The sequence below is a fragment of the Diplotaxodon limnothrissa genome, linkage group LG18 (genome assembly GCF_057381915.1).
Source record: "Diplotaxodon limnothrissa isolate DT_005_m linkage group LG18, D_limnothrissa_male_GT1.1, whole genome shotgun sequence".
In the NCBI taxonomy this organism is placed as follows: domain Eukaryota; kingdom Metazoa; phylum Chordata; class Actinopteri; order Cichliformes; family Cichlidae; genus Diplotaxodon; species Diplotaxodon limnothrissa.
Genome location: NC_140613.1, coordinates 43,149,411 through 43,171,045, shown reverse-complemented (window position 1 = coordinate 43,171,045; position 21,635 = coordinate 43,149,411). Strand labels below are relative to the sequence as shown.

The window sequence follows — 21,635 nt, the reverse complement described above, 5'->3', positions numbered from 1 at the left end:
ATGTTGAGGTCATTTAGCCATTTAAATCAGCTGTGATGGCTCGAGGACACGTCTAAAGCCTGCAGGCCCCCCAGGCCTGGAGCTGGACACCTCTGGTGTAACTACTGATATTGTCACCCACTCCCACTCAGTCTGATTTAAACTTCATCATCACTCACGATGCAACCGGAAACCTGCACCTCCCAACACGTGCAACCACACGCAGCCCGCAACGCCTGAAAGGCGTGGAAGGTCCTACGGGTCATAGATTTCCCACAGTGGAGCAACTCCCCACCAGCTGTGATCATAGCTTTGAGTCTGTCTTCACGTGTCCCAGCACCAAACACACTTATTCACATCACCAACACGGTGCAGCGTGGACCATCGACGAGTGGCACGCACATCCACGCACCGTTTCTGCTCTGGCAGCTCCGTATGCTCCGCCCCTCCTCCGCACACGCCCACATCAAAGTGCAACCTGAACTGTTGCTATTCTCATCCCACCTTCACACACACGTATCCTGTTTCTGCTGACCTTCCTTTGTCGTTCTGTCCCTCCACCTCTGCAGAGGCTCCACCCTAAAACCTTTGACTGTAGACCTCAGCACGTCTCGTGTGCCCAGCACTTTCACAAGCGTCTGTGTCCCTGCAGAGCACAGCTCTTCTCCTAGCTCCCATCCTGTGTTTTCTCCATAGACCATAGGTGTCAAACTCTGGCCCGCGGGCCAGATTTGGCCCGCAGCCTAATTACATTTGGCCCGCGAAGCCATACCAAATGACTATCAGAGCTGGCCTGCTGGTATTACACTGCTAATATATATATTGTTTAGTATTAAGCTTTGCTTGTTCCATATTCAGTTTTCCAGCACAACGTGTTTGAGTCCATAAGAAAAGATTCATTCTCATATCTGGAGGAATAAATATATTTCAATAAATATTAACGTTAGCCCGCGACTTTGTTCCAGTTTTGAATTTTGGCCCACTGTGTGTTTGAGTTTGACACCCCTGCTGTAGACGGTGCAGTTCCTGTACTCCATCAACACCCAAGCAAACGGCTCTGCTGTTTCTTGGTGCTTCCTCCATCTCCAGTGTCACCACAGATGCTGACCGCCCTCCATCAGCGACATGTAGCCGCTGCTGCTGAGCTCTTTATAGATGAGAGCTCTATGACAGAGGTGCTGTCACCGCCATCTATGGGACGAGATCCCGAAATAAAGGAATGAATCACGTCCGCAAGACGAAATGTGAAAGACGGAGGTGAAAGTGTGAAAATGGGAAAAACCAAACGATTAAATGTAAAAACAAACAAACAAACAGGTTGATGTGAAATCTGTGATAACGACAAACAACACGAAGCTTTGAATTGTGTAGTTTTATTGCTGTTGTGAGGCTGCAGAGCTGCCAGCAGCAGCTCTCAGCAGGCAGCGCGATGCGCAGCGCGGCTTTAACGCTGCTGTCAGGGAGCGCTGGCGTTCATCTTCTCCTGGCAGCCGTCCCAGAAGCTCTGAAGTCTGTTGTCTTTGTTGCTGCAGAAGTCGGTGAAGTCTCTGAGCAGCCGGTCCGCCAGCCGCTCGTCGCCCAGCACTCCGGTTCTCCACGCTTTGGTCAGCATGGTGTTGTAGGCCCAGTAGTAGCCCACCCTCTCCTCCCCTCCGAACGGGCCCTGGCTGTTGGAGGTGGTGGAGTTTCTACGGCGGCGCTGCTGCCCGCTCGAATACTTCCTCTTAGCGTACGGCAGCTGCAGGAACACGGTGCCTGAAACGAGGCGGTGAAACTGGTCAGCTTCCCACAAACACAGTGGGTGTCTGTGCTGTGACGGGACTAACCTGTGACGTGGATGTACTGAGGCTTGTTCTCAGACGGGAAATTAAAGGTGGAAGCAGAAAACTTGTCATGCACGAAGCCAAACCTGGTAGAAAGAGTACAGTGTTCACACAAAGTGAAGCATGATGGAGAACATTAAGCTGAAAATCCTAAACTCTAAGTCTGATTTCAGGAAAGGGGCCGAGTTGTAAACGTAGAACGACACGATGAGCGCTGGCTTCACGCTGCCACAGAGCACAAACCTCACAGGAAAGTAACATGAAGCAAGCGCCTCTTTCTTCCACACAGCTTCTGATCGTTTCATCTCCTGCCCCATCACGTGTTCGTGTTTACTCGAGTCTGTCCGTTTAGATTCACGGCTGTTATAAGTAACCATGTTTAGAGTTAGCAGCTAAAGCTAATCGGCTTGTATCCAACGTCAAGTTAGCGCAACAGGGTCAGCCAAGGTTTACATGTGAGATTCAAACACGATAAAGCCGTAGGTCGATAGAATAACAGGAAGTCAAAGAAACACTGAAATGGCTGAAACAAAGAGCAGAACATTCATGAATCTAACGCTGTGGAGTGTTTCTAACAGATCACAGAAGCCTGCGTGTCAAAACTAGAAGCAACAGAAGAGTAATGCATGTTTCTTTACATGTTTAGCCCTGCAGCAGCTAACGCAGCGCTCCATGTGTAACTGACAGCACAGTGCAGACAGCGACTACAACCTGTAGAGGACGGCCTCCTGAAAGAGCTGCATCCTGTCCCAGTACGTCTCCGGTTCAAACCCTGTGTGATGACAGGACACATGTTGTCACTGAGCCACATGGACGCACACGAAAGACTCGTTCAGAGAGGCGGGAACCTTCAAAAAGGTTGTCGCTGCCATTCTTCAGCAGGCAGTGGACGTTCAGAGGAATGAAGAGCTGCGCTCTCAGCGGGTCTCCGTACAGGCAGGACGTCAGAGCGAAGGGAACTTCCAGCACCGGCACCAACAGGAAACCACAGGACGCCGCCTTCCTGTGCCAGCCTTGGACCTGATGGACAGTGACCGTTAAAACCTGTGAATCAGACACTTCCTCTGGGCTCATGTAAAGATTATGGCTGCCTGACGGCTCTTATTTTTCACACTCTCAAAGCACAGCAGTAAATCTGTCACACCGTCACTGTGCTCCAGTGCAGCGGGTGTGTTTGTAGCTGTTCTCTGTGGAGCTCAAACGTACGACCTGCAGCGTCACTGTGCACAGCCACACAAACGATTCACTTTACTCGGCCTGTCTCCCCTCGGTGTGGTTCATTCATCACATAATGACACAGTGACACTCCCACAGACAGTGTCTGTGCTCTCACAGCATTCATGTTTCTATTCTGCTACAGCAGCACATGTACATACTGCATGTATACTCTGTGCACACCATGCATCAAACAGAGCTGAGCTGCAGTTTGGACGTTAGAGGGATGCACACGCTGGCTTTGACTGCAGCGCTGCTTTGAACCAGGACACGTGCTTACCATTTCAAAGAGCACTGCAGCAGTGACGGCCATCCAGTGCAGCTTGATCTCAAAGGCAGCGTTGAGGGAGAAGTTGCCGTGGTAATAACAGCTGCACCACTCAGTTCGGTCACTGCGGTTGTTGACGTCCACGTCTAGAGTGACCGTCTTCTGCTCTGGAACTGTAGCAGCTACAGGACACGTGGACAAGGGTGGGAAAACAGGAAGACGGGAGACAAAGCAGCAAAGAAAAGGAGAGGCTGAGGCATGATGAAGAGCACAGCTGCTGACGGCTTCATGGACGACCCTCCAAGGTTGGATCGACACTGACTGACGCTCTGTTTTCTAGATTACACACCAGCTTTGAATAAGTATTCATATACAGTCTGGTATGTGAGCCAGCACTTATTACCAACTAATGTGTTGATATACTATTTTTGTTTCTTAATTCTGAATATTTATATGGAAGACTGAAGCTCCAGATGTGGACCGTTTAGTGCACATGGCTGCACAGATACAGGAACCTCTGCAAACTGGCACCAGCTTTATCACTGTGCTAACATTCATGTTTCCAGGTACGGGCGCATTATTCCAGCTCCTGGATGCAAAGTTTAAGCCAGTCCAGCTGCAAAACAGCAATGTTTTAACAAATGATGCATTTAATGGCTGCAGGAAGCAAGAAACAAGCATGAGTGCAGGCAGCAGAGGGACAGGTGAGGACAACGCACACCACAGCACTAGTAACCCACAGCCACTGACACCACAGCGTGCACCGAGACTCCACACCACCAGTGCAACTACTGCTGCTTATGCACTAACCACACAGCATGCACTGAGGGGGCTATTTGATCACATGGATACTATTAGAACTACAGGTAGTGTGCATGCACTGCAGAACACAACGCCAGCTGTCCCCGTGCAGATATGCAGGCGCCCGTGAGGCCAGCTGAGCCCTGCATCTGTGTCAGTGACGGCGCAGGGGGAGGACGATGTCAGGGACAAACACGAATGATGGTAAATGAGGTTTGGATGTTACGTCTGTGGGTTTTACATGTAGGCTCGTCGTTTTCAGTTTGGGGTGCAGTACAGCATCGTCTGTTAATCTACGAAAACTGCAAATACATGCAAAGAAGAAGCAGAAGCACACTGTGCATCAGGGCCACTGACTGCAGTCACACATCGATTCACTGCTGTGCTACAGTTGTCTGTGTGTGTGAGGACTGCTGCTACAAAAACTGAAGGAACAAAGGAAATGTGTGCAAACTGAAAACCACGAGTGTTGATGCATCCAAGGCCAACAGCTGGAGGGTGCAGAGTTGAGCAGATGTTGGCCGTGATGCTACAGCCATAATCCAATCCTAAATAACTATCAGAGGCTACAGGCACTCAGGATTTCCCCTTTGGCTTGTGCAGCACTGGACCAACATCCCCAAACAAATGCAGCCTGTTCACCTTTGGTGACACGCTGGGCTCAGCCGGCCCCCTGAGGCAGGCTGCAGTACGATCTGCATCAGACTGCATTAGACGGTGTGGGTCGGGCTGGGTGTACCTAGCAGTGCAGCGGCCTGGCTGCGTCCTCCAAAGCTGCGGCTGAAGGAGCTGTGCCTACTTGCGTAGGAAGCTGGTCGGCTGGGCAGCCAGGGCAGGAGGAAGGCCGGGAGGTCGCAGGGGCGCCGCTCCTCCAGCACGAAGGCCACCTCGAACCACTTTCTTTGGAACAGGGAAAAATCCTCTAGTGCTGCAGTGGACCAGCCCCCGCCTGCAGCGGTGGAGAGCGGGGGGGTGGCGCCTACAGGGGAAACGGCTGTATGAGAATAACCACACGTTTAAAATGTATTCGCCGAGTTAAAAGGATGTTTGTCCGTGTGCCTGTTCACTCACCGTCCTTCTCTCCCACTATCCTGTAGAAGTAGAAGCCGTAGACAAAGGTGCGCATGGCTTCCCCCGAGGCGTGCGTCACCAAACCTTCATCCAACATTTTCTACATAGAAGTCAGTTTATGGTCACTACATTCAGATGACATGGACAGAGGAGAGTGGCTGCAAGCCGAGCCCTCATAATGTCCTCCAGATTCCTCACAGCTGTGGCCCTCAGGTGTCACCCTCACCACAAAACTGACCTTTCACTTTGCATTTTAGGGCCACAGACCTTGTTTACATAAAGTATCGTCTGTTTTTGAGCGAAAATAAAACGAGACAAGAAAATGTTCAGATCATTTTGACTGTCTGATGAACCACAGAGTGCTGTGTGTTGAACTCCAGTGAGAAAGGTTTCTTTGAAGCATTTATAAAAGTTAAATGGCAGCACATAATCACAGCTGTGGCCCTCAGGGGTCAAACTTGTCCTCATCTGGTTTGATTGATACTTAATTAATATGAGGTGGATTTTTCCCCACTTTTAATTAAAACTTAATTCAAACATTTTGACACTATTTTTATTGCATTTCAAATCGAAGTCTGATAAAACCTGATTTATACCAAATGTTTGTTTTCAGGTAAAAAATAAATTTAATGATCAGTTATTGTGATTATTGTTTCACAGCCAGAGTCGGCTGCTTTGACAGATGATCACAGACGGGTTTATGTCAAAGTTCATTTAGAAAGCTGTTTTTAAACTACTTCTAATCACATCTGTTGTCCTCTGGGCTCAAAAAGGCTCCGTTTGCTTTGACTGTTTATAAAGCAACAAGTATAAAATATCATCCATCTCTGTTTCAAGGATTTATTCAACTTTATTCCAACTCATTACCTGATGATCTTCTATTGTGTCTTCATCATGAAATGATATCACTTTTTCAGCATGAAAACTTCCCTGCCAGACTCAGGATGTCATAAACTGGCCGTAGCGACTCTGCTGGATGCACGGCAGTAAGAATCAACACACCCACACACAGCAAAAGTATTCAGCCCCCTTGAACTTTCCCACATTTTGTCACATTACAGCCACAAACATGAATCAATGTTATTGGAATTCCAGGTTAAAGACCAGCACAAAGTGGTGCACACGTGAGAAGTGGAACCAAAATCATACATGATTCCAAACATCTTTACAAATAAATAACTGCAAAGTGGGGTGTGCGTAATTATTCAGCCCCTTTGGTCTGAGTGCAGTCAGTTGCACATAGACATTGCCTGATGAGTGCTAATGACTAAATAGATGCACCTGTGTGTGATCTAATGTCAGTACAGATACAGCTGCTCTGTGACGGCCTCAGAGGTTGTCTGAGAGAATATTGGGAGCAACAACACCATGAAGTCCAAAGAGCACACCAGACAGGTCAGGGATAAAGTTATTGAGACATTTAAAGCAGGCTTAGGCTACACAAAGATTTCCCAAGCCTTGAACATCCCACGGAGCACTGTTCAAGCCATCATTCAGAAATGGAAGGAGTATGGCACAACTGTAAACCTACCAAGACAAGGCCGTCCACCTAAACTCACAGGCCGAACAAGGAGAGCGCTGATCAGAAATGCAGCCAAGAGGCCCATCTACAGCTCAGGTGGGGGAATCTGTCCATAGGACAACTATTAGTCGTGTACTGAACAAAGTTGGCCTTTATGGAAGAGTGGCAAGAAGAAAGCCATTGTTAACAGAAAACCATAAGAAGTCCCTCGTTGTCCCTCCTTGTTTGTCATTGAGTTGGCTGTAGAGCAGGTCGTCTGCTAATTGGATGGTTGTTGGTTCAATCTCTGTGTGCTTTAGTCTGGAGTTCTTACCAAGGTGTCCTTGGGCAAGTTACTGAACCCCAACTTGGTCTCTGATGCATCCATTGGCATGTGAACGTTAAAAAGCAGAATAGAAGCAGAATACATGGTGTATAATGCTTTCAGTGCTCGAGTAGAAAAGCAACTGAAGGAGTATGGGACCTGGCGAACGCACTTTTCTCCTCTCCCTTATCTTCCCTGCTTATGTCCTTGTCTAGTCTCGTGTTTTTTGTATTACTTTTCCCTGGAACACTCTCTCACAGTCTGTTCTCTAAAACCTAAAAGAGGAATTATGGGTTGGATCAACTGGTCCCTAAATGCAATTGACACCCCTTTCTCAACGAGAAGTCTGGGCTCGGGTGAGCCCGAGTGCTGAAGATATCTAACTATTCGGAACCATGGTAACAGGGTTCTGGTTGATCGGAGCTGGCTTGGCCCTGACTTATCGAAGAATTAAGGAAGCGGAACCGGCTGTTCAAACCCCCACAAGGCTGCCCGCTGGGATTGAAACGATGGGAGAGGCTCAGAATAAGATCTCTGACTGCAGACTGGATGACATCTTGGGGAGGCTCACTGTGGTTGTGAGTTCTCAGAATCGGCTCCTTGAGCACAAGAAATGACAACATCACAGAACGCAAGTATGAGAGCTCACGGCTCTCCAACGGGAGATTGAGAGACCAGTGTTGGACTGTAGAACTGCTTTGAAATTCATATGAGCTGTTTGCACTAAAGTAAAAACCTCCATCACTTTTGTGGATACCCCTTCGGCACCAGCCGTGGGCTCAAGGCTGGAGCCGAACAACAACCCCCTGATAACGACTGTGTTTAGACTGTTCTTCCCATTCCATGCAAGCCCACCTGGGTTGGCTGGAAGACTGTTTACTTAGCCTAGCAGGGAGGAGGACACTGACTCAGCTGAACTCTGGACACGCACACACATACATATACTGATACTGATACTGATAAGCACTCACTGACGCATCACCCTCCCTACCCCGGATCCAACGCCACCTCCAACGCTTACCTCCCCTCTGATGTGGACATCGGGTCAGTTGGAGGCGCAGTCGAAGATTGCAGCGGTCCCAGATCAGATGTACACACTGGAACTCTTTGCCATGTTGCTGTCTGTGTTTATTGTGCTGTGGTGTGTTGATATCTGTGCATTCCTGTATTATCCTTCTGTGTTACACATTTCGATGTTTTTTTCCTCGCCTGACCTGTCTCCCCAATGTGATGTTTGTATTGTATGTATTGTACGGTCGGCAAGGTCTGTCATCTCGGTTGTGGGCAAAAGACCTGCAGCTGACAAATAAAGGCTCTCTCATCTCATCATCTCTTTCTTGATCTTCATCATAACTGAAGTGGAAGATGTGTAGTCCTCTGACACATCTTCTATTTCACTTCATAGCCTTCTTCCACTCCTGTGGGTGGGTGATGTGGGGGCTTCTTCAGAGAAAGGGTAGCATGTGCTCTAAATATTGGCAACATTTTCTTTATCTTCTAACTCTGGATCTTCCTGACCATTGATTCTTCCTCATTATACTAGAGGACAATATGTGCTTTGTTCTGCTGCTCATCATTTTCCACAACATGGTAATTTTTTTACTTTTCATACTTTCTGTGTATGCATCACTGTAGGGTCGACCTTACAACATGAAGCACCTCGAGGCGACTGTTGTTGTGATTTGGCGCTGTGTAAACAAATTGTGTTGTTGGTAAGTGGCCTGTATTTGTATAGCGCTTTACTAGTCCCAACTCTTGCGCCACGATCTTGTTGTTGTTCTTGTTACACATCAGTGATCAAAGATGTGTGAAAGCAGTTTGGTGTGACAATGTGGCCATTGGCAACACATTGGCAACACATTGGCAACACATTGGCAACACATTGGCAACACATTGGCAACACATTGGCAACACATTGGCAACACATTGGCAACACATTGGCAACACATTGGCAACACATTGGCAACACATTGGCAACACATTGGCAACACATTGGCAACACATTGGCAACACATTGGCAACACATTGGCAACACATTGGCAACACATTGGCAACACATTGGCAACACATTGGCAACACATTGGCAACACATTGGCAACACATTGGCAACACATTGGCAACACATTGGCAACACATTGGCAACACATTGGCAACACATTGGCAACACATTGGCAACACATTGGCAACACATTGGCAACACATTGGCAACACATTGGCAACACATTGGCAACACATTGGCAACACATTGGCAACACATTGGCAACACATTGGCAACACATTGGCAACACATTGGCAACACATTGGCAACACATTGGCAACACATTGGCAACACATTGGCAACACATTGGCAACACATTGGCAACACATTGGCAACACATTGGCAACACATTGGCAACACATTGGCAACACATTGGCAACACATTGGCAACACATTGGCAACACATTGGCAACACATTGGCAACACATTGGCAACACATTGGCAACACATTGGCAACACATTGGCAACACATTGGCAACACATTGGCAACACATTGGCAACACATTGGCAACACATTGGCAACACATTGGCAACACATTGGCAACACATTGGCAACACATTGGCAACACATTGGCAACACATTGGCAACACATTGGCAACACATTGGCAACACATTGGCAACACATTGGCAACACATTGGCAACACATTGGCAACACATTGGCAACACATTGGCAACACATTGGCAACACATTGGCAACACATTGGCAACACATTGGCAACACATTGGCAACACATTGGCAACACATTGGCAACACATTGGCAACACATTGGCAACACATTGGCAACACATTGGCAACACATTGGCAACACATTGGCAACACATTGGCAACACATTGGCAACACATTGGCAACACATTGGCAACACATTGGCAACACATTGGCAACACATTGGCAACACATTGGCAACACATTGGCAACACATTGGCAACACATTGGCAACACATTGGCAACACATTGGCAACACATTGGCAACACATTGGCAACACATTGGCAACACATTGGCAACACATTGGCAACACATTGGCAACACATTGGCAACACATTGGCAACACATTGGCAACACATTGGCAACACATTGGCAACACATTGGCAACACATTGGCAACACATTGGCAACACATTGGCAACACATTGGCAACACATTGGCAACACATTGGCAACACATTGGCAACACATTGGCAACACATTGGCAACACATTGGCAACACATTGGCAACACATTGGCAACACATTGGCAACACATTGGCAACACATTGGCAACACATTGGCAACACATTGGCAACACATTGGCAACACATTGGCAACACATTGGCAACACATTGGCAACACATTGGCAACACATTGGCAACACATTGGCAACACATTGGCAACACATTGGCAACACATTGGCAACACATTGGCAACACATTGGCAACACATTGGCAACACATTGGCAACACATTGGCAACACATTGGCAACACATTGGCAACACATTGGCAACACATTGGCAACACATTGGCAACACATTGGCAACACATTGGCAACACATTGGCAACACATTGGCAACACATTGGCAACACATTGGCAACACATTGGCAACACATTGGCAACACATTGGCAACACATTGGCAACACATTGGCAACACATTGGCAACACATTGGCAACACATTGGCAACACATTGGCAACACATTGGCAACACATTGGCAACACATTGGCAACACATTGGCAACACATTGGCAACACATTGGCAACACATTGGCAACACATTGGCAACACATTGGCAACACATTGGCAACACATTGGCAACACATTGGCAACACATTGGCAACACATTGGCAACACATTGGCAACACATTGGCAACACATTGGCAACACATTGGCAACACATTGGCAACACATTGGCAACACATTGGCAACACATTGGCAACACATTGGCAACACATTGGCAACACATTGGCAACACATTGGCAACACATTGGCAACACATTGGCAACACATTGGCAACACATTGGCAACACATTGGCAACACATTGGCAACACATTGGCAACACATTGGCAACACATTGGCAACACATTGGCAACACATTGGCAACACATTGGCAACACATTGGCAACACATTGGCAACACATTGGCAACACATTGGCAACACATTGGCAACACATTGGCAACACATTGGCAACACATTGGCAACACATTGGCAACACATTGGCAACACATTGGCAACACATTGGCAACACATTGGCAACACATTGGCAACACATTGGCAACACATTGGCAACACATTGGCAACACATTGGCAACACATTGGCAACACATTGGCAACACATTGGCAACACATTGGCAACACATTGGCAACACATTGGCAACACATTGGCAACACATTGGCAACACATTGGCAACACATTGGCAACACATTGGCAACACATTGGCAACACATTGGCAACACATTGGCAACACATTGGCAACACATTGGCAACACATTGGCAACACATTGGCAACACATTGGCAACACATTGGCAACACATTGGCAACACATTGGCAACACATTGGCAACACATTGGCAACACATTGGCAACACATTGGCAACACATTGGCAACACATTGGCAACACATTGGCAACACATTGGCAACACATTGGCAACACATTGGCAACACATTGGCAACACATTGGCAACACATTGGCAACACATTGGCAACACATTGGCAACACATTGGCAACACATTGGCAACACATTGGCAACACATTGGCAACACATTGGCAACACATTGGCAACACATTGGCAACACATTGGCAACACATTGGCAACACATTGGCAACACATTGGCAACACATTGGCAACACATTGGCAACACATTGGCAACACATTGGCAACACATTGGCAACACATTGGCAACACATTGGCAACACATTGGCAACACATTGGCAACACATTGGCAACACATTGGCAACACATTGGCAACACATTGGCAACACATTGGCAACACATTGGCAACACATTGGCAACACATTGGCAACACATTGGCAACACATTGGCAACACATTGGCAACACATTGGCAACACATTGGCAACACATTGGCAACACATTGGCAACACATTGGCAACACATTGGCAACACATTGGCAACACATTGGCAACACATTGGCAACACATTGGCAACACATTGGCAACACATTGGCAACACATTGGCAACACATTGGCAACACATTGGCAACACATTGGCAACACATTGGCAACACATTGGCAACACATTGGCAACACATTGGCAACACATTGGCAACACATTGGCAACACATTGGCAACACATTGGCAACACATTGGCAACACATTGGCAACACATTGGCAACACATTGGCAACACATTGGCAACACATTGGCAACACATTGGCAACACATTGGCAACACATTGGCAACACATTGGCAACACATTGGCAACACATTGGCAACACATTGGCAACACATTGGCAACACATTGGCAACACATTGGCAACACATTGGCAACACATTGGCAACACATTGGCAACACATTGGCAACACATTGGCAACACATTGGCAACACATTGGCAACACATTGGCAACACATTGGCAACACATTGGGGTCGTTTTTGACCCCTGAGGACAGCAGGTGTTAGTAAATCCAATAACAACCCCATAAATAAATCAAATGACTTAAAACTTATTCCGATCATGTATAGCATAGTACTGAATAACTCCTGTTATCTTCAGACCATTTGATGAATAAAAAACACATTTTTGATGAAAAAGATTTCTTTTCGGGTCAAAAATGACTCGAGGACAACACAAGGGTTCAAGCAGCAGCTTAGATCTGCCGTGCTCGTCTTCACAGCCTGGCTGAGCTAACACGGCGGGGCCGTCCTTCCTGGTGCGGCGAAGATCCTCCATTAACAAACAGCTTTGCTACATCGTATCTGACTATTGGAGCCACATGCAGGCTGCAAACTAACGGCGTGGCCTACACTGCAGTTATGACTCACACTCTAATCAGCAGCAACAAACATCCTCCATCTCGTCACATTGAATCAAAGTTGGCACCAGGAAGTCCTACCTGCATGATATCCACCGCCATCCCCTGTGTGGCCACACCCTCCACGTTAGTGACCAGCCAATGAACCACTTCTGCGCTGATAAAGCAGTTGAGCGGCAGGCCCTTCTGCTCTGGGAGAAGCTGTACGCCCGTCCTGTAATGCAACCACACAGACAAATCACTGCAGAGAGTAATAGAGCAGGGCGATATGACCAAAAATACTCATCACCATATACAGTTGAAAATTTGCGATAACCATATAATTGACCCTAGACAAAATACTTTACAACTCCACAACTTTATTAGTGCAAAAACCCCATCAATGTATTTTCACTTAAACAAGCAGCTGTTTTTTATGTGCATTAAAGTTATATAAACTTTAACAGTGCAAACTCCTCGCTGACAGTTTAACCAAAAGGCGTTTCCAGTGGAAACTGGCCGACACATCCTCAGCATAACCATGTATAACATCCACAAAACTTAAAAAGAGGTTATACACACACAGTACGGTAATATTATGTTGAAGCACAGTACGTATCACTCCGCGAGGCTCCGCCTACGATAGCCGTAATGCTCCGACAATCCATCAAGCGGTGCGGCTTCGTAGCTTAGCAAAGTCGTACTGAAACATTTGACAGATTTTCGAGCGCCGTGTACATAAAACCGTTTCGAGGTCAGTAAACACAACCAGAGTTCATACATAAGGCACACGGGATTATAAGGGGCTCTGTCGACTTTCAGACAAATCAAAGGATTGATTTTAAGTGCGCCATATTTTCCAAACAACACGGTAATAACGACGGCCCGCTAGCATGCGCTACCAAAAATAGTGCTTTGTTGTGTATCTGACGGACGAAAGCTAAACCAGTTCCACACCAGTGAAGCTGCAGCGTTTTACAAACCAGTTCAGGTTCATGGTTTCACTCAACGATCCGCTTTCGCTCTTCTCATTCTGCGTCGCCGCCATGATTTTTCCGCCATGTGCGTATGTAAACAAAGGCACTGCGCATGTGCATTTTACCTATATTCTATCGCCATCATTTTCTTATCGTTGCCCAACATTACACCGGTGTTACCGTGAACGGTATGATATGGCCCCGCCCTAGACTGAAACAAACTGGCACTTTTCATTTGGAAGTTCAGATTGTTAGAAATGTTCTTCTTATCTCACCTGCAGATATCCAGCGACCACAAGAACCCTGAAGTATGTTTTTATCTGAGCACGTTAGTTTTGGCCATTCCTGCTGGCAGTGGCCCACGGGGAGACACACGTGCTAACGTTTCATAGATTTTCCTCCGTTATCGTACCGACTCATTGGTCCCAAACAATCAGGAGACATTAAAAAGGAATCTTACGTGGGATGTTTGATCGCTTCCAGGATCTCCATGAGTGTGGAGGAAGAGGACAGAGAGAGGACTCCTGCTGCAGACTGCCCACTGTGAACACATCAGTGAGTGGAATTAGCAGCTCCGTGCACTGAAGTCACGATACAAAATAACGTGGGCGTTTCCTCTACACGAGGCGCTAAAAGCAACGGTCTCAGTTTAACCACATTCTACAAACTGTTTTTCTGACAAGTGTTGACCTCATGAAAACTTGGATGAGCTTAATGTTTCTAAAGTATCCGAGTACATAAAAGAGCAGGTCACCTGACGTCGGTGCTGCAGGCTGCAGCTTCTCCTGTAGGCTGCGCTGCTGCTCCGGGCTGAACTCCTCTGTCTGCAGCCTCGCTCGTCTCAGCCGCCAGCTACAGTCGCACACGTCACAAAGGTTTCCCACATTACACACTGTTCGTCACTCTGGTGGTATCTGCACATGCCGACGGTGTCAGCCACACCGACACAAAGGACGCGTGTGGGTCTGCACAGCAATGAGCCGTTTAACACAAAGTCATCTGTTCCCACAGCGGGATGAGACAGGATGTCATTCCCAGTGTGCTTCATGGCTGATGGAAAGCTACCTTTGTGTTCAGGTGCTGAGACAGCAGCTCACAGGAGCTGTGCTTGGAGGCAACGCTGCAGATAATAATGTTTTAGTTGCCTCATCCCAAGCTGTGGCCTAAATGACAGTTTTCTGCTTTCCTCAGCTGGAAAACAAGAGTTGAGATGAAACTTTGATACAAGCTCAGCTAAAATGTAGTTTTGTTTTTTTAAATGTCAAACATTGGAAAACAACACAAACCTTTTTTCTAACAGCCAATGGCTCAGCATGTTTGTGCTCTCGGCTCATGGTGAACATGAATAAAAACATCAAACAAAAAAGTCGCTTCAAACTGTAGAAACGGAGATTTCTACGGGGCTGTCAACGTTAACGTGTTAGCACGTGTTAGTCCGTCTGCAGCGGAGTGGACGCACTTCATACAAACTGCCTGAGACTCTGACAGACGCATTTCAGGGATTTTGGGTCGTTCTGCGCTGCAGACGGTTCATTGTGTTGACAGTTTGAATTGCGTAACCGTGACGACGGACTAACACGTGTTAACACGTTAACAGCCCTAATTTCTACATGTCAATATATGGACCCCAAGTGGCCCCCGGGCCACGAGTTTGACACCCCTGCTCTATAGTTGGTCTCTCTGTGTTTGTACATCATTAATGGAAAGCACCAGCGTAAGGACAATACATGAACAGATGTGGTCAGGTATAACAGACATGTGCACACCATCAAACATCTGCATGTACAGGCACCACGTGAGGAAACAGGACGGGCTGAGAAACTGAATGTTAGTGATGCAGAACCGGCTGTGACAGAAACTGCACTGGATTATTACTAATCTGACACTAGATTCAATGCAATAAGCAGCCATAAAACATGCAAACAAACGTGATCCCAGTGCGAGGAGGTCTCAGCAAACATCACTACGAGCACTGCTGCAAAGCATGCTCAGGCAGCGACACAGCAAACGACGCACACGTGCACACCCAGCATCCCCGATACTAACCTGAGAGTGACAGATGTAGGAGGAACGAGGGCTACGTATAAAATCCAAAATAAAGGCCGCGTCCTGTCAGCATACAGGAAGAACACAAGCCAGGATCAAACACCCAAAGCAACAGGAACCAAACAGATGACGGCAGGAAGCACATGGAAGGAGAGAAAGCAAGAGCTGCACACCAAAGCACCATAAACGCACACGTGTCTGCTCAGCGTGAAGCAAAAGGACGTGTTCTGCCGGGCGCACACATCCTCACCTTGCGGGGGCTGTCTACGTATGTGGGAGCTGCGGTCACACTTGCAGGGTCACCGACGGCTGCTGAGGGCTTCGCCGTCTCCTCCAGTGTCCTGACACGAAGCACAACATTTATAAAGACTGACACGCTGCACAGCAAACCACAGAATAATTACATAGCCCTAAAGTTCTGTGAAGAACCATGAACGTGATACAAGGCTCAGACAGCCACAGGTCCAGGGGACACGCACTTCTGGTTCTGCTCCATCTCCAGCAGGGCTGATAAGGCTGACGTGCCCTTCTTGCCCTGTGGTGGCGCCACGGGCTCAGCGGGGTACGGAGAGAGCGGGCTGGTCACCTGGAGCCCTTTGAGGGGCGCACTCTTCTGCTGCATATCAGATAAGAAAACGATGCGTCAGCGCCAACAACACTGCAGATCAGTGGTTTGTAACGAGCTCCACTTTGATGTGCTTGCAATCAAAATCTCACCCTGATGATCCTGTCAGAGCGGTGCCGGCGCCGAATACGGTTGAGACCCTCCAGGAAACGAATGAAGCCGTCCAACAGGACCCAGTCCCCGCTGTTACCCGCTCCAGCACCCGCTCCCTCCCCGTAAACGTCCCAGTGTCCCTCCCCATCCGCCACCCGACGAGCCCCTCCGGCCGGCAGCAGGAGGAAGCGAGTTCTCCAGAACTTGAGCGAGTCAATCAAACTGGGGAGGCAGAGGAAGTGACTGGCGTGTGCATATTACATACACGATGTGGGAAGTTATTCAAATGCTACGGTAACAGGACAGTAACGTCCCGACAGCACTGCTACCTGAAGTCCTCCGAGCCACCAGAGCAGATGTACTGGTCCAGGTAGTTCCACTTGTACTCCTCCAGTCTCTCGTGTCCAAACTCGACCCAGCAGCAAACAAACTGAGCATCAGAGTGCGGAGGACACAGGCTGTAGCTGTACTGGATCTGAGCCGACTCGTACGGGTACCTGAAACACACGAGCTGCTGTTGGTGCCAGCGTGGCGTTCGCGCTAACATGAGAAACAGTTCACGTATGTCTCCACGCGTCACATCAGCCAACGATTCTTCGGCTCGTTCATTCACAACTGCAGACAGAGTGTCCTGGAGTCGCAGCGACCAGTTAAACCAGTTCAGTCTGTCACCACGCGTGCTCTGCTTCAGACGGCTCCATCACCTCCATCGTACACAACATGTAATTACCAGCTTCAGCCAACAGTTACATTCAGTTCATTTCAACCACTTAATCCGTTACTTTTACTAGTAATGGATTACTTTTCTACTTAGTAATTCCAAATACTGCTTTAAGCTATCAATCTACACAAAAGTAAAGTTGGATTTTAGCCAAATAATTATTGTTTTTATCTCATTACTTATTAACAAAAGCTGCTGCTGCCTCCGTCTGTTTCTACACGTCAGTGTGGATCCAGGCACGGGTCCTCAGAGGGGGGCCTGCGCAGGACTAAGAGCCCTGCTCTGACAGGACACGCCTGCTGGTTCTCGTGTTGGTGTATTTGGGCCGGGTGCACTCACTTTGGCAGGTAGCGAGTAACCGTTATGATCTTGTCTTTGAGGCAGACTTTGTGGAAGGTGCGGCCCATGCTGACCCAGTAAACGCTCTCCTCCTCCTCTGTCCGACGCAGAGACACCAGACCTGAAGACACGAGAAGAATCGGGTCACACGTAGTGACAAACATCTGGCGTTTCTCTTTAAGACGCCACAGCTGGCACACGGACGTCTGTTCTACGGTTATTATGACTGAAGGTTGACAGATAAGCAGCTGCAGCCCAAAGAGAAGACGCGTCGTTTCGTCTTCATCTACAGACCGGCTCTGCACTCAATGTGCAACTGGAAAGAACAGCATCCAACATCATACGTGCACCCACCATCCAGTGATTGAAAACAGAGCTCGCACTGTCACATACCTCGAGCCGGCCTTCTTCTAAAAACTGAAAAAGCAAAACTTTTAAATTCAGTTTTCAGCTGTAAACACAAACAGATACTCTGAAGACTACTACAAAGTACGGCTGCTTTATTTGTTTCTGCTTCCTCTGTGTTTGCTCAGACTAATGATGACGATGTAATAGATTACAAAGAGTTCTTTCACCTCTGGAGTACAGCGGACTGCTGCCGAGGGGCGTGGCCACAGCGGGCTGCTGTTTTCTGTTATTGGGCTGGACGATGATCTGGTAGCCCTGCATCAGCCTCTGACAGATGAACTCCTCAAACACCTGAGATGCACCCATCACGGGAACGTCATCTTCACGCCTGACAGGAGAACAAAGATGGAGGGCGCATCTTGTTTCAGAAATATGATTGTAGACAGGAAACCTCGAAGTTTCTCTTTAACCAGAGAAATGGTATCCGGTTGTTCAGTGATGACGCGACAAATCCTACTTCCGGGTCTAAAGTAGTCTGTGTTTAATATGGCTTTTGTGTTGTTAACATGTTTAATGTTTTGTATTTTCTTCTATTTGATCTCAAAAAGCTCCTAAAACAGTCAGTGATCACTGTTGACCTCCCTCGGCTTTTATTACCACTAATCATTTATTTAAGCTCAGTTTTTAAAACCTTAGGATGTAACTACAGCCCAGCCCATGCAGCAGTATATGAATGACTAACCTCGTATTGTGGATGGATTATCTCAGTTGTTCTCCTGGCTGAAGTTTGGTCCTTTTACAGCATCCTGCCATGCGATTACATTTGTTCCTGACCACCGAGAACACTCACGTTAACTTTTATCCAGTGGAAAAAAAGTTAGCTTGTTTATATTATGCTAACATAGCTGTGTCGCTAGCAGTCACGTAGCACATCATTATATATCAGCTAGCCCAACTTCAGTAACCCTACAAACGTCACTGCTGTTTAGTTTTCTGTCTTCATTTATGCTGGAAGTGATAACAGAGCTGTACGTTTTAATTTGTTTCCAAAACCCCGCAGTCAGGACATGCTATATTGTATTTAGATAGTAGCTAGCGAGCTAACTCCCTGCTAACTTCTAACTCCGTTAAATGTCATAACTTCCGTTTTCATGGATGCCTGGATGTTAAACTCAATTGTTACACCTGGTAGAGCAGAACGCTGATCATTTTATTAAAGATGAAAGACTTTAGACAGTTTTTAACTCTCAGTAATGCCACAGTGATCGTTTGATATATGGACCTGCAGCGGAGTTTAGGTCCAGACACGGCTAGTGACGTCAGACTGAACAATCGGATAGCGCTTTACTCCGTCCCTATGGACCCCAAAGTGCTTCACACTACATCCAGTCATTCACACACACATCCACCCACTGGTGATGGCAGCTACATGTGGCCACAGCCGCCCTGGGGCGCACTGACAGAGGCGAGGAAGAAAAACTCGGGTCACTCAGTTATTATTTATACCAACTGTGGTTTAGACCCACGCCTGTGTGGACTGGACACTCGTATCAGTGGTAAAAGCACTGATTCTTAGACAGCTTTTCTCCTCTCCCCGAGTACTCCGAGCGCTCTACACACACTCACAGCCGGTCTCCCAAACACTGACTCCAAGCTGAGTCAAACAACATCCACGCTCCGATGGATGCATCGGAGAGCAGCTTGGGGTTAGTATCCTGCCCACATGCAGACTGGAGGACGCAGGGGTGGAAACACCAACCTCCCGATCAGTAGGTGACCTGCTCTACCTCCTGAGCTACAGCCACCCCCACAGCTGGCTGCGCAGCTAACACCGAGACTCCCTGTGTCCTCGAGTACAAGCTGTAAACCAGTGAAGCTGATTCTGACTCGTTCGGGTCATAACCTGAAACCCTCAAACCCCGCCTACAGACGGGGCGGAGCCTACCTGTCCAGGTCGCTGTGCGGCAGCAGATCGTAGCAGCCCTCGGTGTAGTCGTTCTGCAGCGTCTGCCGGTCAGGGAAGTAGTCCGTGGTAAGCGGGAGGCACGCCGGCGTGGTCAGGGACTTCCAGTCCACTCCCACTGTGCAGCAGAAGCTGGGCACTGTGGGGGGTGCAGATAGCAGCAGGCCTTCACACGCGCACACACACACGCACGCACACACAGCAAAACAACAAATCCCCGCAGCACAGACAAATGCAGGTACCCAGAGTGGAGTGGTACAAATGTGGGGGCAAGGATCAGGGAGCGTGGTGGGTGAAGACAGGGAGGAGGTGCGAACGACACAGAGTGGAAAAGAGGGGAAGAAAAAACAAGAGATGTGTTACTCAGTGGCCTGATGCTCCCGAGGGCCTGACGGTGCGCAGCAGCGATCACACATGCAGATTGTGGTTATGTGACGGTCAGGCTGTGATGGCATCGCTCACAAGAAAGTGAAAAACGTTCTTAGCAAAGGCGTGAAGTTCTCCTTCATGCAAACACACAGAGGTGAACAATGGGTTCAGAAGCTCTGCACAGCCATGCAACAACAGCACACTGCAGAGAGCAAGGAGGTCGCGGCGTTCGAAGACGACAGGACGGCGAATTCATTTCAGCTGCGTCATCAGAAAGTGTTGAGAGAAAGCTAGAAAACAGCAGGACGGGGAGAGGGTGACCCGGCGCCACGTGACCTGTGACATCGTTTATATCTGCCGACCCCGGAGAGACTCGCCGCCAAAGCCCTCGCAGGGAGCTCGGGCTTTAGTGGCAGTTTGGAGATTTCAGATATTTATGATCCCAGAGTCTACCTGCAGTTTTCAAACAATTTGTGATACTCATCAACTGGTCCCATTTCATTTCTATAAAGTCAACTGGAACTTACTGGGATCGGCACCAGCGGCAGAGAAGTCCTGAAATGAGCTGCGGTTGGTGAAAGTTCCTGTGGACAAAGACACAGCAGTGTTATCCTGCATGTGCAAACACACAGCACCAGGCTTCACACAGTCACTGAAATGAACTCTGGAAAAAATCAAACGTAAACTACAAACATGGAGGACATGCTGCCAGCAGGCTCTAACGCTTCTGTCTTCACTGCATAGGTGTCAAACTCTGGCCCGCGGGCCAAATTTGGCCCACAGCCTAATTACATTTGGCCCGGAAAGCCATACAAAATTACTATTAGAGCTGGCCTGCCAGTATCATACAGTGCATGTACTGCTAATACTACAACTCCCAGAATGCTCTGTTGGTGTTTTGGCACGTCATTTTGAATTCTGTGTATTTGAGTTTGACACCCCTGCTTCACTGTGACACGTGACTAAACCTCACATACACCTTTGATCCCAACACGCCATGTGACAAACCGTCCCACGCGTTGGGCTGAGGACGCTCTGAAACCAAACGGTCAGAATGAATCTGTGATGAAGGTTACGCTCAGCGGGCTCTTAGCTGGACAAACCGCAGCAGCGCTGACGGCTTTTCATAAACAGATGGTGTTTCTCTACAACATGGTTTTAGTCTCAGAACATTTTCCAAACCAAACCC

The 21,635-nt window shown here is 47.9% G+C and overlaps 1 protein-coding gene across 6 annotated transcripts in view; it reads right to left on the bottom strand.

Moving 5' to 3' along the window:
- Positions 1-1,345: 1,345 nt before the first annotated feature.
- depdc5 (DEP domain containing 5, GATOR1 subcomplex subunit) overlaps positions 1,346-21,635 on the bottom strand; it is a 27,819-nt gene continuing 7,529 nt past the window's right edge. For 2 of the 6 annotated variants that reach the window (XM_085378999.1, XM_085379001.1), the window contains exons 26-44: positions 20,974-21,030; positions 20,060-20,243; positions 18,342-18,502; positions 17,767-17,887; positions 17,036-17,203; positions 16,706-16,928; positions 16,468-16,604; positions 16,239-16,329; positions 15,989-16,051; positions 14,697-14,794; positions 14,403-14,483; positions 13,068-13,200; positions 5,158-5,257; positions 4,826-5,080; positions 3,298-3,467; positions 2,651-2,822; positions 2,514-2,574; positions 1,806-1,888; positions 1,346-1,734 (exon numbers count right to left, since the gene is read on the bottom strand). In XM_085378999.1, the coding sequence (XP_085235125.1) occupies positions 1,436-1,734; positions 1,806-1,888; positions 2,514-2,574; positions 2,651-2,822; positions 3,298-3,467; positions 4,826-5,080; positions 5,158-5,257; positions 13,068-13,200; positions 14,403-14,483; positions 14,697-14,794; positions 15,989-16,051; positions 16,239-16,329; positions 16,468-16,604; positions 16,706-16,928; positions 17,036-17,203; positions 17,767-17,887; positions 18,342-18,502; positions 20,060-20,243; positions 20,974-21,030 (2,657 nt within the window). In that variant the 3' untranslated portion in view covers positions 1,346-1,435. The remainder of the gene's footprint in view (positions 1,735-1,805; positions 1,889-2,513; positions 2,575-2,650; positions 2,823-3,297; positions 3,468-4,825; positions 5,081-5,157; positions 5,258-13,067; positions 13,201-14,402; positions 14,484-14,696; positions 14,795-15,988; positions 16,052-16,238; positions 16,330-16,467; positions 16,605-16,705; positions 16,929-17,035; positions 17,204-17,766; positions 17,888-18,341; positions 18,503-20,059; positions 20,244-20,973; positions 21,031-21,635) is intronic. The other 4 variants (XM_085379004.1, XM_085379002.1, XM_085379003.1 and 1 more) reach the window with 4 other exon arrangements.